Raw genomic sequence first — 14820 nt, 5'->3', positions numbered from 1 at the left:
ATGTTTGTCATTCCATGTGTTTTTGCTGAGCTTGCAAAAGAAACACCTGCGTGGTACATTAAGGATACCACTGACGCTCTGTGGGAAGTGTCAAAGTGGAGGATACTTGAATTGTTTACCCTAGTGCAGTAGCTCTGCTGCTCATGTAAATCTACTTCTTACCTGTTCTTAAAGCTTTGCAATTTTCCAATTTTTTTGGGAGGTACTATGGATTGAACTCATGGCCTTGCATTTGCCAAGCAGGCACTTACACTGCTGAGCTAAACCCCCAGCCCTCCAATATTTTATATCCATGAAAAGATAGTTTGTTGAAAGGAATCTTTTAGGAAAGTATGGGTGAGTATTTACTGTATTACAAAACAGTGGATTGGGGGTTAATCTGGATAAAGGAAATATGATAATTGTACATAATGGAATATTTCTTTGCCACAAAGCATAAACTTGTTATTTGTAAGAAAATGGATGCACCTTGTGACAATAATGTTAAATTAAATAAATCAGTTGCATAGGTTTAACTATCACGTGGTTTCTCTTATATGAGAAACTCAAAATATAAATAAAGAGAAAAATAAAAGGCAAATTGAAAGACTTTTACCCTAGAATAAATTACTGTACAGTTATGGCAGTGGTCTAATGTGGCGGAAGGCCAAAGCAGAACGGTTACCACTTCCTGATTCTTCCTCATCCCTAATTGCAACTCCCCTTCTTGTTTGCACACACAGAGAATTCCAATCAGCTCCTCGTGTGTCATCTGATAGAGTTATTTCCAAAAGATGAAAAATATTAACAAAAGATGAGAAATATAAAATAAAAAGCGGCCTTTATTCTGAGAACACGGAGAGAGATGACCGGCAACCCCACCGCTGGCGTCCGGCGATCTCTCCGGCGGACACGCGGCGTGGGGGCCTGTAAATAGCCTCGGTTTGGGGTGGAACCTAAGGCGGGCATTAGGGATACACAGGTAGCCCATTGGTCCTAGGTTTGGCGCCATATGTAAATTCCCAGGGGCGGGAAGATGGCGTCACAGGTAACTTCCTAGGGGCAGGGCAAGATGGGGCTTCTTGCTTCCGGTTGTGGCTTTCCTGGCTACAGTGTCCTGTCTGGGCCAAACCTTTCATATCCCGTCTTATGGTTATTATTATGAAAAGGGGCGAAGATTTCTCTCTTTACTTCCTGCTGGCAAAGGGCGCTGTACTGGAGCCTAGGGGAGTCGACGGGATGAAGGTTGATGCCCAGGTAGACGCTGGTACCAGGTGTTTTGGCCAGGACAACTTCACTGGTGAATGCACGTATGTCAGACTGGAAAAACAAAGAGACAAGATGTTATGAGGAGACATGGCACTGTCATATTTAAGGACCCAGGTGAGGTAGAAGGCTGCATTTGATTTAGACATGTTCCAAGGTAAGGCAGAATTCTGAAAATTAAACGTGGGGTTAGGAGGAGTGGAGTTATGAGAGGTGATTACTCCCCCATCTGAAAGCATAAAAGTTAAGACAGTAGGTTGGTGAGGCTTGTCTCTGGTATGCATGATGTTGGAGTCTGTAGGCAATACTGTTAAAGAGTCCTGCTGTAAAAATGATCATTAATAGAATGTAAGAAATTAGGAACCAAAGTGGATAACAAAACATGACTTAGCCTGTTAACTGTGGCTGCGAGGCCTTTGTGAGACGGAGACAGGTAGGCGACAGGAGATGAGATGACCACTCAGAATGATCAGATTTAGGGCTGGAAGGGCACCTCTTAGCCTGAGTGATGTGAAACCAGGATGGCAGTCTAGCAACTTTGATTTAGACATGGGTCGCTGCAACCTGGTTGTTGTCCTTGGAATGATTTGCTGTAACAGAACTTTAGCAAGTATGAGAAAGGCTCTTATGCATCCTGAAAAAGTATAAACCAAGTGAGAAGACTGGGACCTGCACAAAATAGGCCCTGTTTGTAAATGGCATAGGTTGACCATCAATACCCCATCATAGAGATTGAGGACTTAATATAGCAGCCTGAATACTCAGGAAGAACTCTGTATATATGGCCTCTATGTCCACAAATATAGAGAATGTCTTACCTGAGACTTTAGTACGACTTGGAATCCGAGACGGACACCTTAAAGGGGGCTGTTGTTGCCCTGAACCCCCTCAGCCTCCAGCAGCGATTTTCTGTCGGTGACAAATCTGGCAGTGTCGACATTTCCTGTGAGGGCTAGAACTTAGGATGGCTTACCCACTCTCTGGTGGCTAGGACAGTCCAGCGGCCCTGGAGTAAGGTCTCAAAGAATGCCAGGATGGGGCATTTTCTTGTCCAGTATCTTCTGCTGCATTTGAGCGTGGTCCATGGAGGGGGCAGGCAGCTCCACCTTGTGTAGGTTTACCTGTCTCAGAACTCCAAGTGTCACAAGTGTTAAAAATATGAAAAACCATATTAAGATCTCTCTAAGGTTTGAAGGTCAAGTTTTGCCTTTTTGTTTGGGATTTGGACTATAGTAGAATTAAGTAAGTATGCAGGAATTTAATTGGCATTTTACATTAGACAGCAGGCTTTATCTGGATGGCATATTGCTTTTTTTTTTTTTATAGGGTGCCACGTAGAATTAACCAAAAAAGCTTTAGTCTGCCAAACAAGGCTTTAATGGAAACATTTTGCAGTAAAGGTTTAGCAATCTTATGAATACATCTATCAAAACTGATCTAATACTGTCAAATTCTGAACACATTTACTTTTAAAGTTGTTATTTGCAGTAGTATGAACCAAGACAAACAAAATAAAACTTTGAAGCAAACCCTTGTCTTGAAATAGAGCTAGTGGTTCCCAGCAAAAAGGAATTTATAACCTTAGTTGTTAAACAGGAGATTGGTGAAGGCTTTGATTGATAAACAAGGCTGGTAAAATTATCAGGTGGCCAATAACCTTGATTAAATGGTTTGAGAACTGTAATAAAAAAGCATCTTTTGAGTGGAGCCAAATTGTAAAAAAAGCATGCCTGAGCAGAGCCGCTGAGCTGCTGTTTCGCGGCGCTCCGGCAGAGCACGCCCAGTGGGTGGGGCAAGCGCTGGGATGTAGTGCGCAGGGGCGGGCTCGGACTGCCCCCGGAAACGTGTAAGGTGGCAGCGGCGACGATGGCGCATGGGGGAGGGAGGGGCTGGGACGGCACATGGGGGAGGGGCTGGGAGGCGGCCCGACACAGCGCGCGAAGCTGGAACTGCTTGCAGGGCTCGAGGATTAGAAAGCCAATTTAGGAACACAGCTGGGTTTTGATTAGCCTCCTGGACCTGTTTTAAAAGTTTGTTATAGTTAGTATGCTTGTCCTGCTCTGGCACAGATATAGGCCCAGAGTCATTATAAACGTCCTTAAAATGTAAATCATAACAATTAGTAATAAATTTAAATTGCCTGATATAATTCTGTGGGTCAACAGAGAGGCTACCTAATTTAAGGGTAATCTGAGATAGATCAGAAAGGGAAAAAGGCACATGGATGTTAACAAGTCCTTCGGGGCCAGCTTGCTCCCGAAGTGGTAGCAGAGCCTGAGGAGATTCCGGAGCAGAGGGCCACTGAGCAGCCATCCTTCCAGTAGGCGCATGTGAGCAATCATCTGTAGAGCAGCTACAGAGCTGCTGCCGGTCACCCTGGGAAACACGAGCAGATGGCGTCTCACTGTGTGTCTCCCAGCTAGAGGACTGCTGTCGGCAGCACAATGAAGCGTCATGTGCACTGCAACAGGGCGGCTGTTGTAGTTCACAAGAGGAGCCACAAGGAGACGCCTGTTGACAGTGAGGGCCCTGTAAACATGGCAGCGCCCTGTCACGTGACCCAAAACATGGCGGCGCCTGGGAACATGGCGGCGCCCTGTCATGTGACCCGAAACATGGCGGCGCCCTGTCGCCATGTGGCCCTCTGGAACATGGCGGCGCCATGCCATGTGGCAGAGGGTTGCAACATGGCGACTGTTCCCCGTGCAAGCTGGAACAATCACGCGACCTGCTGGAAGGACATAGCGACCGAGACCTAGTATGGTGGGCAGGTGGTGAGAATGCTGTAGGGGATAGAGAATTCTCAGGAGAAGTCGGAGACTGAGAGGAAGCACTAACAGAGGGATCAGAGCCACTGGGAGAGTTATGGGTCCCAGGAGAAGGCGGGGGAGAGGATGGAACATCGGGAGATAACTGCGACACAGAGGGATTAGAGCTGCTGGGAGAATTATGGGTCCTGGAAGGCGGAGAGGGAGAGGATCGCACAGCAGGAGGTTTCTGCAACAGAGAGGGATTAGAGCTGCTGAGAGAATCAGGCATAGGGGGAGGAGAGAGCGGTCCGGCGGGAGAGAACGGCAGGGAACGAGTTTGGTGGTAGGCAGGCGGCGCTGGGAAAACAACAGAGAGCAGGACGGAAAAGTTTGCGGCGCAGTAGACTTAGCTAAAAGTATTTCAGCGGGAGCACAAGACTTAATGAGAGATGGGCGTGTTCTCAGAATAAGAAAGGCTTGGACATAAGGGAGTTCTAATAACTTGTTGCCAGCTTGACAAAAATCATACAAGTTCCTGAGAATGCAGGGGTCAAATGTTCCTTGCTGAGGCCAAGGCTTGCCGATAAGCGGGTAGGTTGGCCAGACCTCCTGGCAGTAAAAAGTTAGTTGTTTAGTTTTTATGGTGCCTTTAATTTTTAGAGTACGTAAATTGGAAATTAGGCATTTTAAAGGCGTCTTTTGGGAGTTAGAAAATACGTTCCCCATGACTGATTCAGGCAAGAAAAAAACCGGAGGTCCAGAAAAAAGTCGTCACTTATTTGTGGTACCACGCGGCGGCTACGGTTCCAAACCGTAAACTCCAGTCGTCACTGAGAGATTTACGAATGGAGTCTACGTGGGGTCAGTAACACTTTTGCCCGTGAAAGCGCAAGGCTTTAAGGGAAGTGAGGGTCTTTCAGTGTGGGCGGTCCCAAAAATCTCTGCTTTGGGCTATCCGAACCCAAAGAACGTGAGAGATTTCATGGGCGCAGGTTTGCCCAGAAAGAACCCTGCCCTGGGCGGTCCTAAGGACGTGAAAATGCACAGACCCACGCAGACGGGGAGAACATTCCACTGGGGCTGCCCAGTGCGAAAAGTTCCCCGGGGAGTGCTCACCTGAAATCAGTCTGGCCGATGCGGAGTGCAGGCGGCTGGCGACAGGAACGTCTCGGGAGAGGAAAAAGCTCGGGATTAATCCAGGATGTTATCTGGTTATCGGCTAGAAGACTTTGGGTATGTGGCCCAACAGTCAGTTGCCTGCCGATAGAGTCACGGCAACAAATGATAGAGTTATTTCCAAAAGATGAAAAATATTAACAAAAGATGAGAAATATAAAATAAAAAGCGGCCTTTATTCTGAGAACACGGAGAGAGATGACCGGCAACCCCACCGCTGGCGTCCGGCAATCTCTCCGGCGGACACGCGGCGTGGGGGCCTGTAAATAGCCTCGGTTTGGGGTGGAACCTAAGGCGGGCATTAGGGATACACAGGTAGCCCATTGGTCCTAGGTTTGGCACCATATGTAAATTCCCAGGGGCGGGAAGATGGCGTCACAGGTAACTTCCTAGGGGCAGGGCAAGATGGGGCTTCTTGCTTCCGGTTGTGGCTTTCCTGGCTACAGTGTCCTGTCTGGGCCAAACCTTTCATCATCAATGCCCACCTAAGTGCCACCCCGATCAGAGGTTACCTATGTCCCGTCCCCCCATATTCTGGTTGAAGGTGACAGCCCAGCCACCACGGGTTGTGTGCTCCTTCCCACATCCTCAGCTCAATAAATCTGTTCATTTTGTACTTTTGCTTCTCTGTTGCACCAGAAAGTTCTAACATAATGGTGCTGTGACTCGGATGGCAGAGCGCTAGCCCCTGGGAGTCACTCTCAGTTTGAGCTCCCTGCCTATGAATCACCTTTTCTTCCTCCGGGACTGCGTGTGCAACAGCGACCTTCCTCACTCATCACAGGTGGGCTGCCACATGGGGTTTTCTGTTTCCGTTCCAGAAATTCAAATTCACAAGCTTACGTCAGAAAACTATCCATTGCCGTACCTAGACCTCTAGAGATGGTAGTCTTCACACACCTTAGGCCACACAGCCTGAGGCAAAACTGTTATTTTTGTTCCCTGGGACTCCACCCTGCACTCTTCTGGTGGTGGCTGGGATGAGATGGGTGTTGGGACTTTCCTTGTCACACTTTCAAAACAAGTGATGACTTCTTTTGATAGGTCTGACTGTTCACGTTCCTTGGCGGGACCTAAGCTCTTAAATCCCAAGGGGAACTTGTTCTCTCAGCTCACTTATAATTCAATAATGGGGACCACTTCCTGTCCCCTGAAAAACACACCTCTGGGGTGCCTAGTGCATAACTTGGTGTTCTTGGTCTCTAGAAGGCTATAAAACCAAAAAGCCAATCTTTATTTAGGCTTTTGTCACAATGGCGGCAAGTTGGCAGAAACCCTTCATCTTTAGACCTTTTGTACTTTGAGGACGTGTCCTTCTCTCACTCTGTCTTCTGTGATGGCCCAAATACTTGTTGGGCCATCACTCTGCTCCTCCAGGATCTCTCCCTCCCTCCCAGCTAGACCCCTTAGATGATGCGTCTCTCCCCTTCCTCTGTGTCACTATTTTCTCCTCCAGCCCACCATACATTCCAGCATTCCAGCAAACCACATAGTTCTCAGCAGCCATCTTGCTGCAGCTCCAGTGGAGGACAGTCGCCCTCTTGTGGTCACTCATCATGGGACCAGCAGCAGCCATCTACAGGCTGGTCCCAAGGGACTAGTTCACATTCATGTTCTTTTTCCCCTGGCTGACCTATCTCAGAGTCACCCTAAATTAGGTTCCTTTTCTGTTATTCTGATTTCAAGAGCTTTCTGTTAATTAATCTACAAAAGGGTTTACACTAGTCTATTTTTTATAGCTCAATTTGGCCAAATATTTTTTGAGTGCACTCTGAGTTTGTAACATGTTTGTCAGTCTATGTATCTGTAGTCTGTTTATACTGTACAGATCATCTGTCCATGTTTGTCCATTTGCCTGCTCTGTAAACAGCTGTTCCTTTCTTAGCTCAACAGTCTTTTTTCCTTTTTCTTTTGCATTTTCAGATCTTTTTATCAAGGTTTTTTTGGGTTATAGATTTAAAAAGCATGCTTCCACCTAGGTGGCCAGCTGTTCAAAATGATGCTAAAACTGGTTAAACAAAATCCCTTGAGGTAAGGAGACACTGGACAGGGCTTCAACTGGTGAATAAGAAAGTGGCCACCTGGTAACTTTAACCAGCTCTTGTTCATTAATCGGAGGCCCCAGTAATCTCCATAGCCTTATGGGAGACATGTCAACTAAAGTTCATATGACTAAGACAATTCATTGTTGCTGATCTGATGGTAAATTCATGCCTTCAAATAAAAAATTAGGATTGTTTATGATGATAAATATTTTCTTTCAGACCCAGACATCTGCCTTTTTCTTGTGCTTCAGCCAAGAGATGCAAGTCAAATCAACAAGAGGCTATCAGTCAAATAATAATTTTTAAACAAAAATTTAGGTAATGGCCATCAACAAAAGGACCTAAGAGCCAATGAGTTACAATTGCTATAACCTAAAAGCAGTTTGTAAACTTAACTGTCAGACCTACTGCTCGTGCTTTGATTATGCATGTTTTTTACACTTTGATTAGGCATGCTTTGATTAAAGTTTATTTTTGCTGAAAAGGTGCCAAACCCCAAGGTGTCATAACAAATATACTAAATTCTTTTTAGATTCCTTTTACTGGGATCCACCAGATCTTTTCCAGAAAAAGGTTATATGATGTATACTGAAACCATAATTAACTATACTCAACTGGCCCTAAATGACACTGCAGCTCAACTCTCTCCTAAATAAAAAAGACTTAAGACTGTACACCTACCCAAGATGAAAATGCCTGCTATCGGGGCTGGGGATTTAGCTCAGTGGCATAAGCGCCTGCCTTGTAAGCAGGCAGTCGTGAGTTTGATCCCCGGTACTGATAAAAAGGAAAAAGACAAAAAAAAAAGAGAAAATGCCTGCTATCTACTCAGAGCCTCTAGTTAAAAGCTCTGTAGAGTGTCCCTGACTGCCGTTCAGCAACTGCAACCCCTTCAGCCTGAAGAAGTCAGATTGGTCTCCACCCATTATCACTCACAGCAGTTTGGGCTACTTCTTCAGAGAAGAAAATGCTACAGGCAGTTAAGTCAGTTAAAAATGTTAGGGGCTGGGGATCTAGCTCAATGGCATAAGCACCTGCCTGGCAAGTGCGAGGTTGTGAGTTCAATCCCCAATACCAAAAAAAAAAAAAAAAAAGTGTTATGGGCAGTCAGACAGAGCTAGGGCCTCAAAATAGCCAGCAAAGAGAACCAGATGTCTTGTGAGTGTGGAGGAGACAGATACCTTTCACTGTGGGCCAGATCTCAAGACAAAAGGTTAAACTTGGCCCTTAAGCCCCACAGGGACACCTTCTTAATATGGCTTTTCATGTTTCCAACAACAGAGATAAAAATCAAAAGGAAAAATAGCAATCTGATCTTTTAGCAGTGATGCTTGGGGCTCCCAAGACAAGGTGGAGCTTCTTGAGCCGGTCCTGGGCTATGCTTCAAGTGCGACCAAAAGGACACTGGGCAAGAGAGTGCCCCTTCTGCAATCTCAAGGGCCATTGGAAGAACAACTGTTTTAGCCGCTAGAGAGCAGGTAAGCCACCCTCTAAATCCTTGCCCTCACAGGAGATCTTGTCACCACTGCATTCATTGCTGGTTGATCTACTCGGACCTGCTGCTGAAGTCTGATGGGGCTCAGGGTCCACAGCCCCCATTAAGGTGTCCTTCTCAGAGCCCCAAGTCCCACTGGAGGTCTCAGGTAAGACATTATCTGTACTTGTGGACATAGAGGGCATGTATAGTGTTCTTCCTCAGTTTTCAGGCCATTGTATTAAGTCCTCAGTCTCTGTACTGGGTGTTGATGGCCAACCTATGCAGTCCCTGCAGACAGGGCCTATTCCATGCAGGTTCCAGACTCTCTTCTTTACCCATAGCTTCCTAGTAATCCCAACATGTCTGACACCCTTTTTAGGTGGAGATTTCCTTCAAAAGCTTGACTTCTTCTTAACCTTCTTCCTCCCCAAAGCTCTAGTCTTCCAGACACCCTCAGAGCCATCACCTCCATTCCCTTCTTCTCTGGTCAATCCCATAGTTTGGGATACCTCCAATCCCACCCATACTACCCATGCCATGCCTATTTTAATTCATCTCAGGGATCTTTCAATTTTTCCTTGCATTTCCCAATAATCTATAGCTCCCAAACATTTATGGGGGACTTAAACCTATAATCAAACTTCTTATAGACAATAGTTTTCTTAAACTTATTCAGCCTATAATACTCCCATTCTCCTAGTACCCAAGCCTAATGTGTCCTATAATCTGGTACAAGACCTTAGGGTAATCAATGATGCTATTACCCCAATTCACCCAATGGTGCCAAACCCTTGTACTATGTCCTCTCATATCCCTCCCTCCACCATGGTCCACTATGTAGGACTCCATAGTCCTACACCTTAAAAATGCCTTTTTTTTTTTACCATCCCCTCCTACACCCTGATTGTCAGGATTCCTGTGTGTTTAGACTGACCCAGACACTCTGAAGTCTCAACAACTTACACCTGTCATCTCTACAGTAAAACCTCTCCTTGGGACACATACCACCCCCTTCCTTTGCTATTCGTCAATTTTTCAGACACATTCTTAGTCGGTACTGACAGGTAGATTTTACATACATGCCCCATCACAAAACTCTCAAATATCTTCTCACCTTTGTTTATACTTTTTCAGGATAGATAAAAGTCTTTCCCACAACCAGGGAGATTGCTGATGTAGTTACTAGACTTGTGTTACAGGAAATCATCACAAGGTTTGGTTTACCTCAGAGTATTCAGTCAGGTAATGGTCCAGTCTTTATTTCTCAGATCTCTCAACAGGAGTACAACTGAAATGCAGTGGCCCCCTACCTGGTCTTCCTCAGGACTTCATTGGCGGTCAAGGTCGCTGGACTGCCATCCTGGTTCCACATCACTCAAGCTAACCCTAATTCCCCTGACTTTAAACATTCTGAGTGGTCATCTCATCTCCTATCTCCTGTCTCCATCTCACCAAGGCCCCACAGCCACAATTTTCAGGCTGGGTCATGTGTTGTTATTCTATTTGGTTCCTGATCCCTTATATTCTATTAGTTAATGTTTTCACTATAACTATCTTAGTTCTCTCCACCCTCAGCTGTTTAGCTAAACATGAGACTCCTGTAGGTCTAAGATCTCATGTCACTTATAGTGACACAGCCACAGACCTCCCCACCCCTACTCTATAATTTCCCAAATATGATTCAATCGTCAGGCCTTGTATTTCGCATGCTTATTCTTTCCAGCTCAACTCCTAAAACAAGGACAAGTCCTACCTACACTTTTAACTTCTACCCTTTCACATGGGGCATAGTTACCTCTCGTAACTCCACCCCTCCCAGTTCCATGCTTATTTTTTAGATTCTTCTCACCATGGCCCTGATGGAATGACATTTAGATCAAGGGCACCTTTCCTTCTACCTCTCCTGGATCCTTAAATTTGATAGTGGCCTGCCTCCTCATAGCACCTTGTGTTTTTATTTCTTGAATCTAGGATGCGAACATTCACCAATGATTAATTCCTTGTCCTGGCAGAAACACTTGATACCAGCTTCTATAAGTTCATCAACCTTCATCCCGTCAACCTTCCCGAAGCCCAATACGGTGCCCCATTTCAGCAGGAAGCAGTAAGAGAGAGACTTCACCCTTTTCCTAATAATACAAAGCCGGGAATGAAAGTGTTTTACCCTAGAATAAATTACTGTACGGTTATGGTGGTGGTCTAATGTGGTGTAAGGCCAAAGCAGGAATGCTTACCACTTCCTGCTTCTTCTTCAGCCCTAATTGCAACTCTCCTTCCTGTTTGCACACACAGAGAATTTCAATGGGTTCCTCACACGTCATCAATATCTGCCCCATGCGCCACTTCTGATCAGAGGTCCTATAACCCTCTGCCTCTCTGTATCCAGTCGAAGGAGACAGCCCCACTGCCATGTTTGTGTGCTTCTTCCTACAACCTCAACTCAGTAAACTTGTTCATTTTGTACTTTTGCTTCTCTGTTGTGCCAGAATACTCTAACACTGGTGACTACCAGGAAAGGAAGCATTTTCATTAGGCCTTGCTGGAGTTATCAGCTGAAGTCCCCTGAATGCAACGGCTTCTTTCCATAGTAGCCAGGCCTTGTCCTCTGCTCACACCAACTGCTCAGGAGGGCCGAGCAGAGCAGAGCATCAGCCCAGCCTCCCTTCCAGGCTCTTTCTAGAAGAGGAAAGAAGCCCTCTAAGAGAACTGCCAGCTGCAGGCTCCATGCCAGCACCCTGGCTAATGGTAGAAAGGGCTGAAAGGGACTTTGAAGGATGCAGTTGAAGTCAGGATGCCCACACGAGGCCTGATGCTTGGGGAGTAAAGGGGACACAGGGGGCATTCAGCCTGTCTGCTCTCTGGAGCAGGGGAAAGAAGAGCCCCATTTGCCAGGGAGACCTCCATGCATTGGGTCCTTCTCTGCTTGTGCTCCTCACTCCCCAGAGGGGACAAAGCCTGAGACAGGACAGGGCAGCCCCAGAGCATTTTCCAATCAAACATCTTTATTTACATTGCTAAGAACAACCCCACCACCACCCACACACCCCCCCTCCCCTCCCTTTCCATGCCCCAGAGGAGCAGGATCAGAATTCTGAGGGAACTCTGTCTGGCTCATGGGGTGCAGGATGCAGCTAGGGTGAAATCTGCTAAGCCCCACCTGAGGGACAAGCACCCCAAGGTCTTCCCACCAGCCTTCTGGTTTCAGTGCTTCTTCCTCCATCTCTGGGAGCCTAACTTGTTACACTGCCGCTTCTGAGGCCCTGAGAGTGGAACCTGCCCCTGAGCCAAATCTTGGCCTCCAGAGACCTCATAGGAAGGCCCTAGGCGGGACCTCTTTCCCACAGGAGCTGAGCCTCCCAAGCGGACTCGCTTCTTGGATCTGGCAGGTAAAGGGAGGCCAGGGCTGAGGCCTCCTCCTTGGGGAGGTGAGGCCTGGGGTGCTGGACCATTGGGGCCCTGGAGGCCCACATCAGGGCCTGGAGTCTGGGACAATTCCCAGGGCAGCAGCTGGCGAGGGGAGGCCAGCAGGAAGGACAGGCTGGAGAAGTCTTCCTCGTCCTCACCCAGGCTGGATGCCGGATCCCACAGCCCCGGAGTAGGAGAGGTGTTTCTGAGGCCCAGGGCACATTGGGGTGCCAGGTCCTGGGGAAGAGCATTATGACTGAAGGCTCCCAGGGGAGCAGGACTTTGTCGCCTGTGCAGGACAGGAGGGACCTCAGACCCTGGAAGATCTTCATCAATGGCCCGGCATCTCTTAAGGACCTGAGAAGCTTTTGGAGGGGTGCAGGCCTCCTTGCTGACCCTTTGTTTGGGCTCATGGTCATCTCGCTCTGCATCTTGGAGGGCAGCAGGTTGGGGTGCCGTTGGGCTACTGGGCCTGTACACACCTTCCTGTACCTTGGAGCCCAGGAGGCGCTTCTCCACCAGCTGCAGGAGGAAGCGGGCACTTGCTGGGTCTGCCCCAGGCATGAAGAGGGCTGATGGGGTGGGGTGGGGTCATCTGAACAGGAGGCGGGCTCTGGGGGGTCACTTGTCTTGGTGTCAGAGGCTGAGGCCGAGGCCCTGGGACAGCCCTGCTGGCCTCCTTCCAGCTGTGCGCCCCCAGCCCTCCCACTGTCTGTCTCCTCCCTTCCTGTCCACGCTCATTCCCAGCAGGGTGCAGCCCTCTCTAGGAGGCAGCAGTTCCCACTGGGTAGGGCTAGACAGAGTCCTGTGGGCCTGGTGTGCAGGGTCCCCTCCCCATCCTGATGCCCTTCCTGGTGTCTTTCCCTCCCCTGTCTGCCTGATGTCCCTCCTTCACATCTACCCGGTGTCCTTCTGTCACTTGTCTCCCTCTCCCCTTGTGTTCCCCTCTTCTGCTTGGTGCCCCCTCTCTCACTTGTCCACCTGCTGCCCCCTCCCTTGGGTTGGCCTGGTGCCCTGCCCTGGTCTCCCTGGTGTCCCTCATGCCTCTGGCCTACCTGTTCAGGAGTGAATCCATGCTCATCTTCTAGCACCTGTCCTACAGCCAAGATGATGTCCTTCTCCACATCTTCAGATTCTGCTTCTACCAGGAATTGGGGGTTGATAATGGCCTCCACCTGGATCAGAAGAAAAACCCATGAGAACCATGAGTGTCCTTGGTAAGGAGCAACTCTCAGCCCAGGGGAAACCCAGGAGAAGCAGGAAGCATTGTCCAGCCTGTTCTGGTCCATGCCATGGGGTTGTTAATCATCATGATCATCAGCCACACTCATGTGGACTGACAAACACATTCCCAATGAGACCGGAGCTCATGTGTAAACACATACACGCACACACATGTGCCTGAGGCATGCTGGGTAGTAAAGGAATCGGTAAATTCCAAAGGCTTGGGACGCTGCTCCTAGAAGCCTAAGGACAAGCCCCCCCTCCAGCCCCTGCATACCTTGGAGATGAAGTCTTCCTGGGAGCAGAGCTCATCCAAGTAACTCAAGAGATCCAGGTCTGGGTACATCTCTTCTTCTTCCTGCTGCTGCCCCTCTTCCTGGTTTTCTTCAGGTTCCCCTGTGGCCAAGAGGTGATGGTCCTCTAGCCAGTCCATGATTTCCATGTATTCCTTCACAGCATCATCAGGAATGTCACCAGGCACCTGGGTCTCCTGGGACTGCTGGCATTTGTGTGCTGGCGGGCAGGCAGCCTGTTCCTTGGAGTTTGTCTGCCTGGGGTCATGCACTGAAATGGAGGAGGGCAGTGGTGTGTGGATGGGGGCTCCCACTGGGGAAGTAGAACTCAGGGGACCTAATGTCACCCAGGATGTCCAGGACAACCTGGCCTCAGAACCTGTGAGGGAGACTGTGTGAGGTGGACTGTGGACACCACCACATGGAGGACATGCAGGGCCACCAAAAGGTCAGCTACTGTCCCCTCCAAGTCCTGGGTGGATGGTGGATTTGGGTCTTGCAGGTCTGATCAGTACCCAGTTCAAGAGTTCAGGAACCCCATGCCCTGAGGGATGTTCTGCTCTCAAAAGCCAATGCCCCACCTGGGTTGAAAACTGAACAGATGTGGGGCTACAACTTCCCTCCACCCCTCTGGCCTCTGCCGTGGGCCCAGGTGAGATGGGAAGCCCTACCTGGCTGCTGGACATCTTGAAGAACTGGGGGCCTTGGAGGATCTGGCCCCAGTGGGACAGGAAGTGGACAGCCCTGGAGTTCCCCTGTCATCTGCAATCTAGAATTTTCTATCTCTTCAGCAGCTTCAAAGGCCATGAACCTGGGGTGTGGAGAGGCCCAGGCTGAAGCCACTGGCTGGATGGGGAGCAGCGGCCTAGATGCATTGGTCTAGTCTTGAGAGGGCACTGACCCCAGGACAGGACTACAGCTCTGGACCCACCCTTTCTCACCCTCAGGGGATCAAGTTAGGCTGAGGTGACCTGTAGAGCCCTCAGGTGACCCCATCCAGGCCTGTCCCAGCCTTGCACACAGCCACCAGAACCAATTGCCTGAAGCCAGCCAGGATGTGAGTTACAGCAGAGGTCACCAGGAATCCTTGTCCACCCAGGGCTCCTGAGCTGGGACTGAGTCCTGGAATGATGCCCCGGGGGAGCAGGGCCCAGGAGAAAGTGGAGCCCAGCAGAAGAGGTCAGTTACTATCCTCTGTGGCCTGT

General features: G+C 48.7%; 1 protein-coding gene across 1 annotated transcript; it reads right to left on the bottom strand.

Annotated features, from left to right (window-relative positions):
- Positions 1–11820: 11820 nt before the first annotated feature.
- On the bottom strand, positions 11821–14420 carry Nutm2f (NUT family member 2F). Its single transcript, XM_013150952.2, has 4 exons — positions 14287–14420; positions 13600–13886; positions 13154–13273; positions 11821–12620 (listed from the first exon to the last, which is right to left on the bottom strand). Exons 1-4 carry the CDS (start codon positions 14375–14377, stop codon positions 11895–11897), a joined length of 1224 nt encoding a protein of 407 aa, XP_013006406.2. The 5' UTR covers positions 14378–14420; the 3' UTR covers positions 11821–11894.
- Between the last annotated feature and the right edge of the window lie 400 nt (positions 14421–14820).

Source organism: Cavia porcellus, unplaced genomic scaffold, assembly GCF_034190915.1.
Source record: "Cavia porcellus strain 051 isolate PalLab524CR breed Dunkin Hartley unplaced genomic scaffold, mCavPor4.1 scaffold_17, whole genome shotgun sequence".
In the NCBI taxonomy this organism is placed as follows: domain Eukaryota; kingdom Metazoa; phylum Chordata; class Mammalia; order Rodentia; family Caviidae; genus Cavia; species Cavia porcellus.
Note: the sequence above shows the minus strand (reverse complement) of the source record. Positions and strands in the feature narration are given on the sequence as shown.

Bases quoted from the DNA above. Each gene is read 5' to 3' on its own strand.
- Nutm2f (XM_013150952.2), bottom strand. From the start codon at position 14,377: ATGACAGGGGAACTCCAGGGCTGTCCACTTCCTGTCCCACTGGGGCCA. The intron at 13,274-13,599 runs GTATGCAGGGGC...CTTCTGATCCAG, and splicing joins AGGAAGACTTCATCTCCAAG to GTGGAGGCCATTATCAACCC. The intron at 12,621-13,153 runs GTAGGCCAGAGG...TTCCTCCTGCAG, and splicing joins ATGGATTCACTCCTGAACAG to CTGGTGGAGAAGCGCCTCCT.